The sequence below is a fragment of the Phacochoerus africanus genome, chromosome 4, assembly GCF_016906955.1.
Source record: "Phacochoerus africanus isolate WHEZ1 chromosome 4, ROS_Pafr_v1, whole genome shotgun sequence".
In the NCBI taxonomy this organism is placed as follows: Eukaryota; Metazoa; Chordata; class Mammalia; order Artiodactyla; family Suidae; genus Phacochoerus; species Phacochoerus africanus.
Genome location: NC_062547.1, coordinates 55,657,811 through 55,669,667, shown reverse-complemented (window position 1 = coordinate 55,669,667; position 11,857 = coordinate 55,657,811). Strand labels below are relative to the sequence as shown.

Sequence of the window (11,857 nt, the reverse complement as noted above, 5' to 3'; positions counted from 1 at the left end):
TGGCATGTAGATAACATTCATTGAACATATATGGCACCAAGAATTAATTCAGTAGAAACAGCATGTGTTCTAAAGTCAGATATCAATTTACCTAATAAATATTGCTAAGGATACCATAAATGGTCCACAAAAAAATGTACGACTGTGCTCCTGGAGTATTAAATTTAAAGTTGTCAGATGCCAGAAGGATAGCTACTGTTTCGATTCAGAGATATAGCCTTATGAGCAGTGGTGTCAGTTTGTGCAATGATAAATGGAAATAAAAGAATCAGCCGTAGTGAAAATCTACTCCACTATACTAATGCTATAAATGAGTAAAGGATCAGAGGGAAAGAACAACAGCATAAAACTAGGAGTGACAGGGGATCATAAGAAGCTGACATGTCTGGCTCCTAATATAATGTGCTTATGATTGCATGGTACAAGTAAATATCTGAAATGTAGACACAAGACCATTCCACTACAGTTGCTCAGCTCAGTGGTCTCTGATATGCCCATGGTAGGAAGATTCTCAGGAGATTTTTTAAAGAAATGTTGTTTGTCTACAAAAAAACAAAGATATGTTATTTGGGGGCACTCTTAGAACACATAAGTGTGCATATTGAGTAGGAAAGGGAAAAGGGAACTTAGAAGATAATCAGAAAAAAATAAATAATTCAGTGCATTTTCATTTCCTCCCAACGATGCAAAAAACCTCCACCTACAAGTAACTACGTACGAAGAGGATAGCACTTGCCCTATACAGAGGGCAATCCTTGTTTTTCCTTTAGAAATGTATATCCTAGCCATTAAGGTCTAAAAACATGGCATTTTCCAGTATGAGCTCTTACATACACTTTTTCTCTTTTTAAATACATTCAAGCTATTCTACACTATTACCAGATTCTCTTTAGCTTTCTGGCATCAAATCAATGTATCCTCTTTCCAAAGGTGAATGTATAAATTTGTACTTCCTAATCAAATTTATCCTTCTTAATCTTGATGATTCATTCTAATAGTCCCAGAATGATGCCTAAAGAAAACATCCCAGTTTGTAAGAAAAGTTCTATGTGTTTTCCATGAAAACATTAGCTCTTACCTCAGAGCAGCTGAGCCCAAGCCTTAGTTAGGCAAAAGTGAAATGGCAGACTTATTAAATACTTGAATATGGAGGTGGGGCTATGTTAAAAGTAAGCTTTTAGTTAATACTGGATTTCAGCATCCTGCAGGAGCAATCCCTAGTTTAGTAATTAAGCTATGGTTCCTGGGTTCACCTTGTTCATTAGAGGAGGATCAGCCAAAGTCAGGCCCTCTTACCAGAGGGTTCTTTCTTCTCCCAAGGGAAAGGTTGTAATCATTTATTGATAATTCTTCATAAAACTACTTATCTAATCCTGGCATCTCTCAGAATAATAAAAAATATAATATGGATATGACAATAAGATTCATTCTAAGTTTAAAATTAAAGCTTAAAATTCTAAAATGGGTTGGGACAAACAAAAAAAAATCCCTCTTTTTCATGGCATTGTCCTATTTTGTTTGTGTCAGTTATATTAAACATGTCTATTTAATACAAAGGTTAATTGTTTTTTCATAGTTATTCATCTAGTGAGCAGTGGAGAAGGAATTTGTATGCAATATGAAATAAAGGAGACATTAAAAGAACAAAGAAAAGTCAGAGAAAGAGAAGAAAGTAGGAAGGGAAACATGAAGGAAGGGAAAGAAGAAAAACATTATGGAGTAAAACAAAACATGTTTTCTAAAAGTTATTTTGCATCACCATATTAAGATATTAAAGATGTGATAAATTAAAATTTCTAAAACAAAATCACTTAATTTCTCTAGAAAGGTAAGTGGTCTTTTTTGAAAGATAAGCAGCTTAACTAATAATAATTTCTATGATGATGATAAATATCATGATAGAATGGTTTTCACACTTTAGGCCTGCTGATGGATATGTTACTTATATGTTTAAATTTTTTTGAAGAATATTTGATTCACAATATGTTAATTTCTGCTATACAGCAGAGTGACTCAGTTTTTTATATATATATATTTATATATATATACACATTCATATTCTTTTCCATTTTGGTATATCACAGGATATTAAATATAGTTCTTTGTGCCATACAGTAGGACCTTATTGATTATCCATCCTATATATACTATAGAATGGATAATCCTATAGTATATAGGATATATACTTCTGTTTCCCCACCTCCCAAGCTTTATATTACTTATATAATTTCTAAACATCAGAAATTTATTAGCATAGATCTTATACCTCATATCCTCTGTATTACAGATGAAAAAATTCCAACAATTTAGAATGCTATTCATTAACTAGCTAATTCTTCTTAAAGATTTTTTATTGGAATTATCTATAAATGTAAAAGTCTTTCAATTAGATATAAAATAGCATTGAATATACTTTTCCTTCTAGTGTGACACTGCTCACTAAAGTCCCACCAAGATCAACTGGATATTGGTCTTCTCAGTCCTAAATGAGTTTGATAATACCTGAGCAGCTACAGCTACCAAGAGGTTGATTTATCAGTCAACAGCCATCACAGTTTATCCCAGTGAGCATCTGACAGACAACTTTAAATTTAATACTTCAGGAACACAGTCATACTTTTTTTTTGTGGACCATTTATGGTATACTTAGCAATATTTATTAGACCTCATATCTATTGTTTTGTGTTTTATCTGTCAGGGTTTGTGGCTTGAGTGTGTCTGGCATTTAGATGCACTTGGACTTCCTTGCAGGTAGTGTTTTTGCTAGTTTACTGAATTCTTTTCTTGGATGGGCATTAGCTGACAGCAATCTCCCAAACTCCCTTAAAATTCTCTTTTCTGTCTTTAATGCCCTAGAGGAATTTTTTTTTTTTTTTTTTAATGGCTGCATCCACAGCCCATAGAAGTACTCAGGCAATGGATTGAAGTTGAGCACCAGTAATGACCCACACCACAGGTGTGGCAACACTGGATCCTTCAACCCACTGGCCCCAGGCTGGAAATTGAACATGCACCTCCACAGCAACATGAGCCACAACAGTTAGACTCTTAATCCACTGTGTCACAGTGGGAACTCTACCTAGTGGGATTTTTAAACTATTTGATTGTCCTACTCTATCCTGATCACATTCTTTTTGGAAAAAATCCTCACTATTTTTTTTTATTATTAAGTCCTAAATTAATATATTCTTAGGAAATTCCTTCTACTTTCTAAAGAGTTTAACTCTAATTTTCCTTAAAGATAGAGACATATATTAGATTTCCAAACTGGAACCTCAAACATGAAAGTAAAAACCATGGAAACACAGAGAACTGGGAGGAGATAATCTCAGAGATGATAGAATATCAACTCTAAACAATGACTCATAAATCATATAATTCAAGCATCTCCTTGGAGGAATGATAAAAAGCCTCAGGGGATGTGCTAAAGATCCTGAACTTGGAAGAAGGATACCTGGGTTACTGCCATGCTTCTGCCATTTTCTGTATGTCTTTGGAAGTGGGATTTTCTTCTCAGAGATTGCTTTTTTCATCATTAAATACAAAGGTTTGGCACAATAGTCTCTAAGGTTACAGCAAACCCCAATTTTCCAAAATACAGAATTTAAATAATATTTCCTTTTTTTTAAATTTTCATTGTTTATTCTGATTGTTTCATCTACAAGAAACCTATCACTTATCCAAGGTAGGTTTAATATATTTATTGGCTATAAATAATAAAGAGAATAAAATCATGTTTAAAATACTTCTCTTGAGCTTATTGAAGGTGCTCTGGAATATCTCTAAACAAAGACTGGGAATCACTAAAACTTAAGTCTACATTTTAAATAAAATTGTTGATGTAAATAACAAAGCAGCAGTCATAAGAAATGACAGAACCTATCCAAAGCATAGATATACGATCAGGCACCCAAGATAGAGGGATGCATAATCAAATGTTAAGAATAAGGTCTCTGCTGAGAGATGGGAATATTAATCTCTAAATTTATCTGCCTCACTATGGAACAGTGGATTATAAATGTTGGGGAAAATCCATCTATTTTAAACTAAAAATTATTTATTTTGATAAAGCAGAACCAAAGAGGAATGTCAAGCATACAATTAATAATGCAGTATTAGATTTGCCTACATTTTCCATTATTCAAACATTCTTCTGGCCATAACTAAGCACATCTAACCAAGACAAACACATCTATGTTAAGTATATTTCCATTAAAAGCGTCTCTACATTAAAGTTTCATCTTTTTTTCTCTCATATTATTATTAATACATTACAGAAGACGGTTTTTAAAAGAACTTTAGCAGTTTCCATTGTGGCTCAGCCAGTTAAGGATCCCACATAACGTCCATGAGGATGCAGGTTTGATCCCTGGCCTCCCTTAGTGGGCTAAGGATCTGGCATTGCTTAGGTTACAGATGTGGCTCTGATCCATTGTTGCTGTGGCTGTGGCAAAGGCTGCCATCTGCAGCTTCGTTTTGACATCTAGCCATCCCACACGTGTGGCCATAAAAAAAATAAATAAACAAATTTCAAAAAATAAATAAAAGACCCTAAAATTCCTAAGTCTCTATATATCATGGCAATCTAGCAAAATTCACATCCCATGCTGCACTAGAGAAGAACATCATCACTGTAGACTGCAGAGAGTGCTGAAGCATAGTCAAAATAACAGGAAAAAAAAGTAGGAATGGTAAAAAACAAGAGCAAAGGAGAGTAAAGGAAAAGAAATAAAGGGATTGGGAGGTATGGATTGTTAGGAAAGGAGTAGGGGGATATTAATCAGGAAAGACAAAAGAAGGTATAGGGAAAAGAGGGAGAAAAAAGCTAAAATTGAGGAAAATAAGAACCCACTAAAGGCAAATATGCCTTTGATTTGCTTAATACTACTCTAGAGGGTAGAATACAGCTGATGTTGAAATGTATTAAAAATGTGATATTTATTTTATTTATTCAACTTATCATTTGACTGAAAACTGTATGTCTAAAACTAAGCTGGAGAAAAAAGCAAATATACATGTGGTCCCTTTTAATTAGCTGGGTGAGAAAGGAGTAATGTCAAGTCCTATACAAGTGGTTACATTGTTTCCTTCCAAGAAGATACTTTTTTTATATTAGGGTGTTCTTGTCTGTTTTCTTCAGTTTATGAAGTTATGTAGAAATTACTGTCAAGTAAGCTTATGATATAAAGCCCTTCATAATACACTCCAGTCAATGACTATTATTTTATCACAATGCTGTGCTATGGACAGACTAACATTAGTCCTTGAAACATTGTCTGTATGTTTCATCAAAGATCTTATATTAAAGTATACCAGTCACTTCTGTAGCCTCAGCTCTCCAGGAGAGAATTCTGCATTAAGTTCAAAGTCAAGAGGCAAGACCACTCCTGGACTAGAAATAGGTAAGTGAGGGATGTTTCACTGTCCCTTTTCTATAATGGTGAGTTATTTAAAATAATACCTTATGGCATATAGCACTTTCCAAAACTAAATTTGCTTTGAACCTATTATTTAATATTCTCTTAAAAGTATGCCTCTGAGGCAAAACCTAGGTTAGAATATCCTAATTTAATACATTGAGAGGAAGGGTTTCATGAAATTAAATTAATTTGCTAAACCTGACATAGTAAATTTGTCTGCATAGAGTTAAACTTTAACAAGAGTTATAATGCCAAAGCATTATTTTACTGAGAACGCAATTTTCCTTATATCAGTATTTCCTTCCTATCCAGAATCCACTTAAAAGCATATTCACTATTTCTACATCAGAAAAAGCCAAAACTTCCAAAACTAGTCTGAATCATTCTCTCCATGACACAGGCGATAGAAAATAAATTTCAAAGAGACTAAAGTACTGAGTTGAGATATCCTAAGACTTTGAAGCATGATGGTAGAATCTAAAATTTGATTCTAAATTCTGATTCTAATATGTGTGTTTTTGAGGGAAAATAGGACAGATGCTTATATTTAATGACACTAAAAATCTTATTTTTTACCAATATGGAAATGCAGGATAGAAAAATAAGGTGCCTTTGAAATTTCTATAATGAGATGTCTCTCCTCTTCTTTTCCAAGATGTGGAAGCATTGGATTTTCTGAAGCATATGTCATTTCCCAGCTAACTTATTTATGCATTTTTAAACCACTCCAGAATGCATACATTTTAAATGAGCTTATATATAATTATATTTCTATTTTTGTAATGCAAAATATTTACTTCTTAGATAATGAAGTTTGAGATAAATAAACTCCAAGATTGGTAGGAAGACAGAAAGACTGAGGAACAAATTAGAATGATTTTAGTCAAGCAGGAAAAAGCATAGAAAAGAAAAAAAAATACATTTTTTCTACTTCAGAAGTATATTGGTTACTTATGACCATTCAAATGATTAAATAAATTAGGCTAAATAAATATCAAATGGAAAATATTGGAGTTCTTGTTGTGGCAAAGCAGAAATGAATCCGACTAGTATTCATGAGGTTATGGGTTCGATCCTTGGTCTTGCACAGTGAATTAAGGATCCGGAATTGCCATGAGCTATGGTTTAGGTAACAGATGTGGCTCGTATGCTGCATTGCTGTGGCTGTGGGGTAGACCAGAAGCTGCAAATCCGTTTCAACCCCTAGCCTCATAATTTCCAGATGCCACAGGTGCAGCACTAAAAAGCAAAAATTAAAAAAAGACAGAAATATTAATTCTCAAAAGAATAAATCAAACTTTTTTTTTCTCAAAAGAGTCTCATTATTATGAAAAGGAGATATATTAGGCCACTGGACAATTTAAATACCTTGAAAAATATGTGATTTAAAACTGTCCTGGTTGTACCTATTAAATCAGATTATTGGGAAGAATGATAATGTAGAAACATCTATGTTAACAAAAGCCTCAAAATCACATTTTTTTTTTTTTTACAATGGATCCACCAGTATGGGATGGTTTTCTCAAAATTTTATGGAGAAGAAGTAAAAATGCCAGTCTAGGAGTTCCGATTGTAGCGCAGTGGTTAACGAATCCAACTAGGAACCGTGAGGTTGCAGGTCTGGTCCCTGGCCTTGCTCAGTGGGTTAAGGATCCAGTGTTGCCGTGAGCTGTGGTATAGGTTGCAGAAGCGGCTCAGATCCTGCGTTGCCGTGGCTCTGGTGTAGGCTGGCGGCTACAGCTCTGATTAAAACCCCTAGCCTGGGAACCTCTATGTGCCGTGGAAGCGGCCTTAGAAAAGGCAAAAAGACAAAAAAAAAAAAAAGTGCCAGTCTACTCCAAAAATTGATGACTGGTATCTACTAACCACATTAATGGGATTCAGTTGAAAAAATTAATTACATAGAGTCAAACCAAATTTATTTAAATAATGACTATGCCAATACTAGTTTGATTGAATTAAATGTTTTGGAAGACCATAATCCTTATTTGCAGAATAATCCATTCGATAGTGAAATAACATTCAAAATACAATCAAAATCATATTTGACATTTTGATGTTTTTGAAGTGGTCAGTGTGTAGTGTGTCTAAAAAGAGACTGCTGAAAACATAGAAGAGTAGAAGAAATGAGTATTTCTCTTCCTATGACTGAACATAGCAAAAAACAGACAACTGCATAGCCTCCAGTGGAAGGCAGAGTTTTTGAAAATCAGATAGATGGTTACTGAAACACCTATTTTATTCCCATTCAATTAAAAACCATCTATTGTTAAAAACACTCTTATCTTTCAAATAATGAAATAGTCAAAAACCCCACTGTCAGCTTTCCAAATCCCAAAATGCCTCACAATTGCTAATATGAGGATGACATTATTTTTAGGCAGAGTATATTTAAATCCAAAGGTGATGATAAAGTCTCTCTGTGGTGCAATGTGGATCAGCGGCCTCTATGAAGCCCTGAGACACAGGTTTGATCCCACACCCAGAACAGGGTGTTAAGGATCTGGCATTGCTGCAGCTGCAGCCTAGATTGCAAATGCAGTTCAGATCTGATTCCTGGCATAGGAATTCCATATGCTGCAGGGTGGCCAAAAAGAAAAAGTAAAAAATAAGATTGAAAAAAAATATTATATTCTTTTCTTCAAACTTCTAGCAGCAAATGTAGTTTCTTTAGAAGGTGGTTATTACGCTGAGCACAAGCAGCTCCCCAGAGCTTTCTGTAGGGCTCCTGTGACATCTTTGTTTCTGAGGCTATAAATGAGTGGGTTGAGCAGGGGAGTGAGGATAGTGTAGAAGGCAGACACAGCTTTGTCCTGCTCAGGGGTATGGTAAGAGTGAGGCAGAACGTAGGTATACATGGCGGCCCCATAAAAGAGGGTGACTATCACCATATGTGAGGAGCAAGTGGCCACTGCCTTTCGCCTCCCCTCTGCCTCATTCATCCTATAAACAGTGATGAGAATCCTTGTGTAAGAGGCTGAGATGACAGAGAAAGGAATGAGAAGCATCATAATGCAGCAGATATACATGGATGTCTCATAGGCTGATGTGTCCATACAGGAGAGCTTCAGAAGGGCAGGTACCTCACAAAAAAAGTGATTGATTTCCCGAGAAGAACAGAAAGGGAACTGCATGGTGATTGGTGTAAGCAAGAAGCCATCTATGGACCCTCCTAGCCAGGCCAACAACACAATCAACAAGCAGACCTTGAGGCTCATAAGGACAGGATAGCGCAGAGGGTTGCAGATGGCAATGTAGCAGTTATAGGACATGAGTCCCAGAAGGAAGAACTCAGCCCCTGCCAAGGTCAAGTAGAGGAAATGCTGGGCAGTGCATCCTGCCAAGGAAATGGCCCTCTGGCCCACCATCTGGTCAACCAGCATCTTGGGCACAATGGTGGAAATGTACAGGATGTCCATTATGGAAAGTTGGCTGAGCAGGAAATACATGGGAGTGTGAAGGCGTGAGTCCACATGGATGAGAATGATCATGATGGTGTTGCTGGCTACGGAGATGACAAAGACCAGGAAGATGAAGACAAAGAGAAGCCAAGGGAAACAAGTATTGCTGAACAAGCCCAGGAGTACAAAGTCTGCATATATGGAGTGATTGCCCCACTCCATAACTCTGTAGGTTACACAAAAGAGATAAACATGATAGGTAAAGCTGTGCCAAAAGATAAATATTAGGTTTATTTAAAATGGGATGAGGCCACAGAGAAAGCAAAACAAAGTAATCACATCTCATTGGGTAATAGCCCACTTTTCTAATACTTCCTGTGGTTAATTCCCATTATAGTTTTCTTTAAGAAATTAGTTCTTAACTTTGGTTCCTAAGTAGACCCACCTTCATTCATGAAGCTCAAAACTTTTCATTTCCTGGAAGAACATCCACAACAATATTATATTATGTCACACCATACCATCATTCATTTAAGGATGATATTCTTGATTTACTATTATTTCTTAACTTGGAAGTCTTCCCATTGGCTCAGAGTATTTATTTATTTAATTTTGTTTAAGCACAATCTTACATTGAGGTAGATATACATAAAACAGATTGCAATAAGAGGTCAAGATGGAAATATAGAGATATTCTAATCCCATCTCCTCTCCTGGGCAAAACAAATCTATAGCTACATGTGGAATAAATCCCTTTGAGAGGTACCTAAAAACTAGATGAACAGAGTCTCCATAGCAAAAGGTAAAAAGAAGGAAATCACCAAGATGGACAGGAAAAACAGATTAATGTTACATCAAAGAAAGAAACCACATCTCAGCAGTAGCAAACAACCATCAGGCTGGATCTCAAAGATTTTTTTTTTTCCTGAGGATCAAGGAATTTTATCTTTGCATCAGGTATCCCAACCCTCAGATCTTGCATAGGACAGAGAAGCCCCATCCCAAATACTTGATTTTAAAAACCAAAATGGGGAATACCTCAAGGAAAACTATAAAACTACAGGGAATGAGAAGCTTGCTCTTAAAGGACTTGCGTGCAGATGCAATCCAAAAAACAGTCCAAAGCCACCATATTGAAAATTGGATGGACTTTTTTTTGTCTTTTTTTGTCTTTGTTGTTGTTGTTGCTATTTCTTGGGCTGCTCCCGCGGCATATGGAGGTTCCCAGGCTAGGGGTTGAATCGGAGCTGTAGCCACCGGCCTACGCCAGAGCCACAGCAAGGCGGGATCCGAGCCGCGTCTGCAACCTACACCACAGCTCACGGCAACGCCGGATCGTTAACCCACTGAGCAAGGGCAGGGACCGAACCTGCAACCTCATGGTTCCTAGTCGGATTTGTTAACCACTGCGCCACGACGAGAACTCCCCTGGATGGACCTTTTTATTACTGGTCTTGAAGCATGTACCAGAGAGGCAGGAGATATTTGGGATACACCTGGGGGACTGAAACATCTGTGAAATCCAGTTTTTGTGATCTCAGACTATCCTGGTGCTGGCAGTTGCCATTTCATAAATTCTCATCTAACTTGTTATTACCTGTGGGCATAGCCTACTGAGGGCCCCACACACTCCTGAGCCTCAGCTGGAACTCACAGACAGCTGACCAATAACATCAATCACCAGCACCCTGAAGTTGCCATGGACATAACTTGTAGCCACTCTGAGGGGCAGCCCGGCTCACCAGTTCACCGGAGCAGTAGCTGGGGTTGTGGCCAGAAAAAAATTAACAAAATGGAAGTAAGTATATTTTATTTAAAAAAATGCTTTTGCTACACAGAAGAGACTCACTTCAGAAGTAAGTACTCATTTAGACTGAAGGTGAAGTGATGGAAAAAATATTTTAAGTAAATGGAAATTAAATGAAGGTTGGTTACCTATACTCATATCAGACAAAACAGACTTTAAAAGAAAGACTAGTAGACAATAAGGGCATTGCATAATGATAAAGGGATCAATCCAATAATAAAATACATTTATAAATGTATATGTACCCAACATAGGAGTACTAAAATATATAAAGCAAATAATAATGGACTTAAATAGGGAAATTGAAAACAATAGAATATTAGTAGTAAATTTTAACATCTCACTTACATCAATGCAAAATCATCCAGACAAAAAATCAGTAAGAAAACAGTGGACTTAACCTGCACATTTTTCCATATACACTTAATATATATATAGAATATTTCATCTATAAGCATCAAAATACACATTTTTCTCAAGTGCCCCTGCAACATTCATCAGGACATATGAAATGTTAGGTCATGAGTCAAGTATCAACATTCTTAAGATTGAAATCATATTAAGTCCCATCTCTAGCACAATGGAGTAAAACTAGAAATTATTCACAAGAAAAGAAAGAGGGGAAAATGTGAAAAAATAACAAACAATATGATACTTAATAAACAATGCACCATCAAATAAGATAAAGGAGACATTAAAAAAAAAAAGCTAAGGACAGAAGACAACAGAAATACAACACTTGAAAATGTATAGGATATAGCAAAAGCTGAGATGGAAGTTCACAGCATAGCTGTTATCTAAAGTAGCAAAAAATAAAAACTCTAACATTTGGAGTGGATGGGCAATGGGATCCTACAGGGAACTGTGTGTGATTGGGTCACTTTGCTGTAAAACAAAAATTGAAGAAAAAATGTGAATCAACTGTACTTTAATTTAAAAAAAAAAAAAAGAAGCAGAACATCCCAAATATACATTCTAAATATATACCTAAAGAAACAGGAATAAGAAATGCAAATAAATCCCAAAATTAGTAGAAGGGATGAAATAATAAAAATCAGAGTAAAAGTAAGTGAAATAGAGACTACAAGAACAATAGGAAAGATTGGTAAAATTAAGAACTGGTTATTTGAGAAGATAAAGTCAACAAGCCATTTATATGGGACTAACAAAGAAAAAGAGACCATAAATAAATAATCAGAAGTGAAAGAAAAGAAATCACAACTGATACT

At 35.7% G+C, this 11,857-nt stretch overlaps 1 protein-coding gene across 1 annotated transcript; it reads right to left on the bottom strand.

Moving 5' to 3' along the window:
- Positions 1 to 8,047: 8,047 nt before the first annotated feature.
- On the bottom strand, positions 8,048 to 9,047 carry LOC125124182 (olfactory receptor 2T27-like). Its single transcript, XM_047774333.1, has one exon. It carries the CDS (start codon positions 9,041 to 9,043, stop codon positions 8,105 to 8,107), a length of 939 nt encoding a protein of 312 aa, XP_047630289.1. The 5' UTR covers positions 9,044 to 9,047; the 3' UTR covers positions 8,048 to 8,104.
- Between the last annotated feature and the right edge of the window lie 2,810 nt (positions 9,048 to 11,857).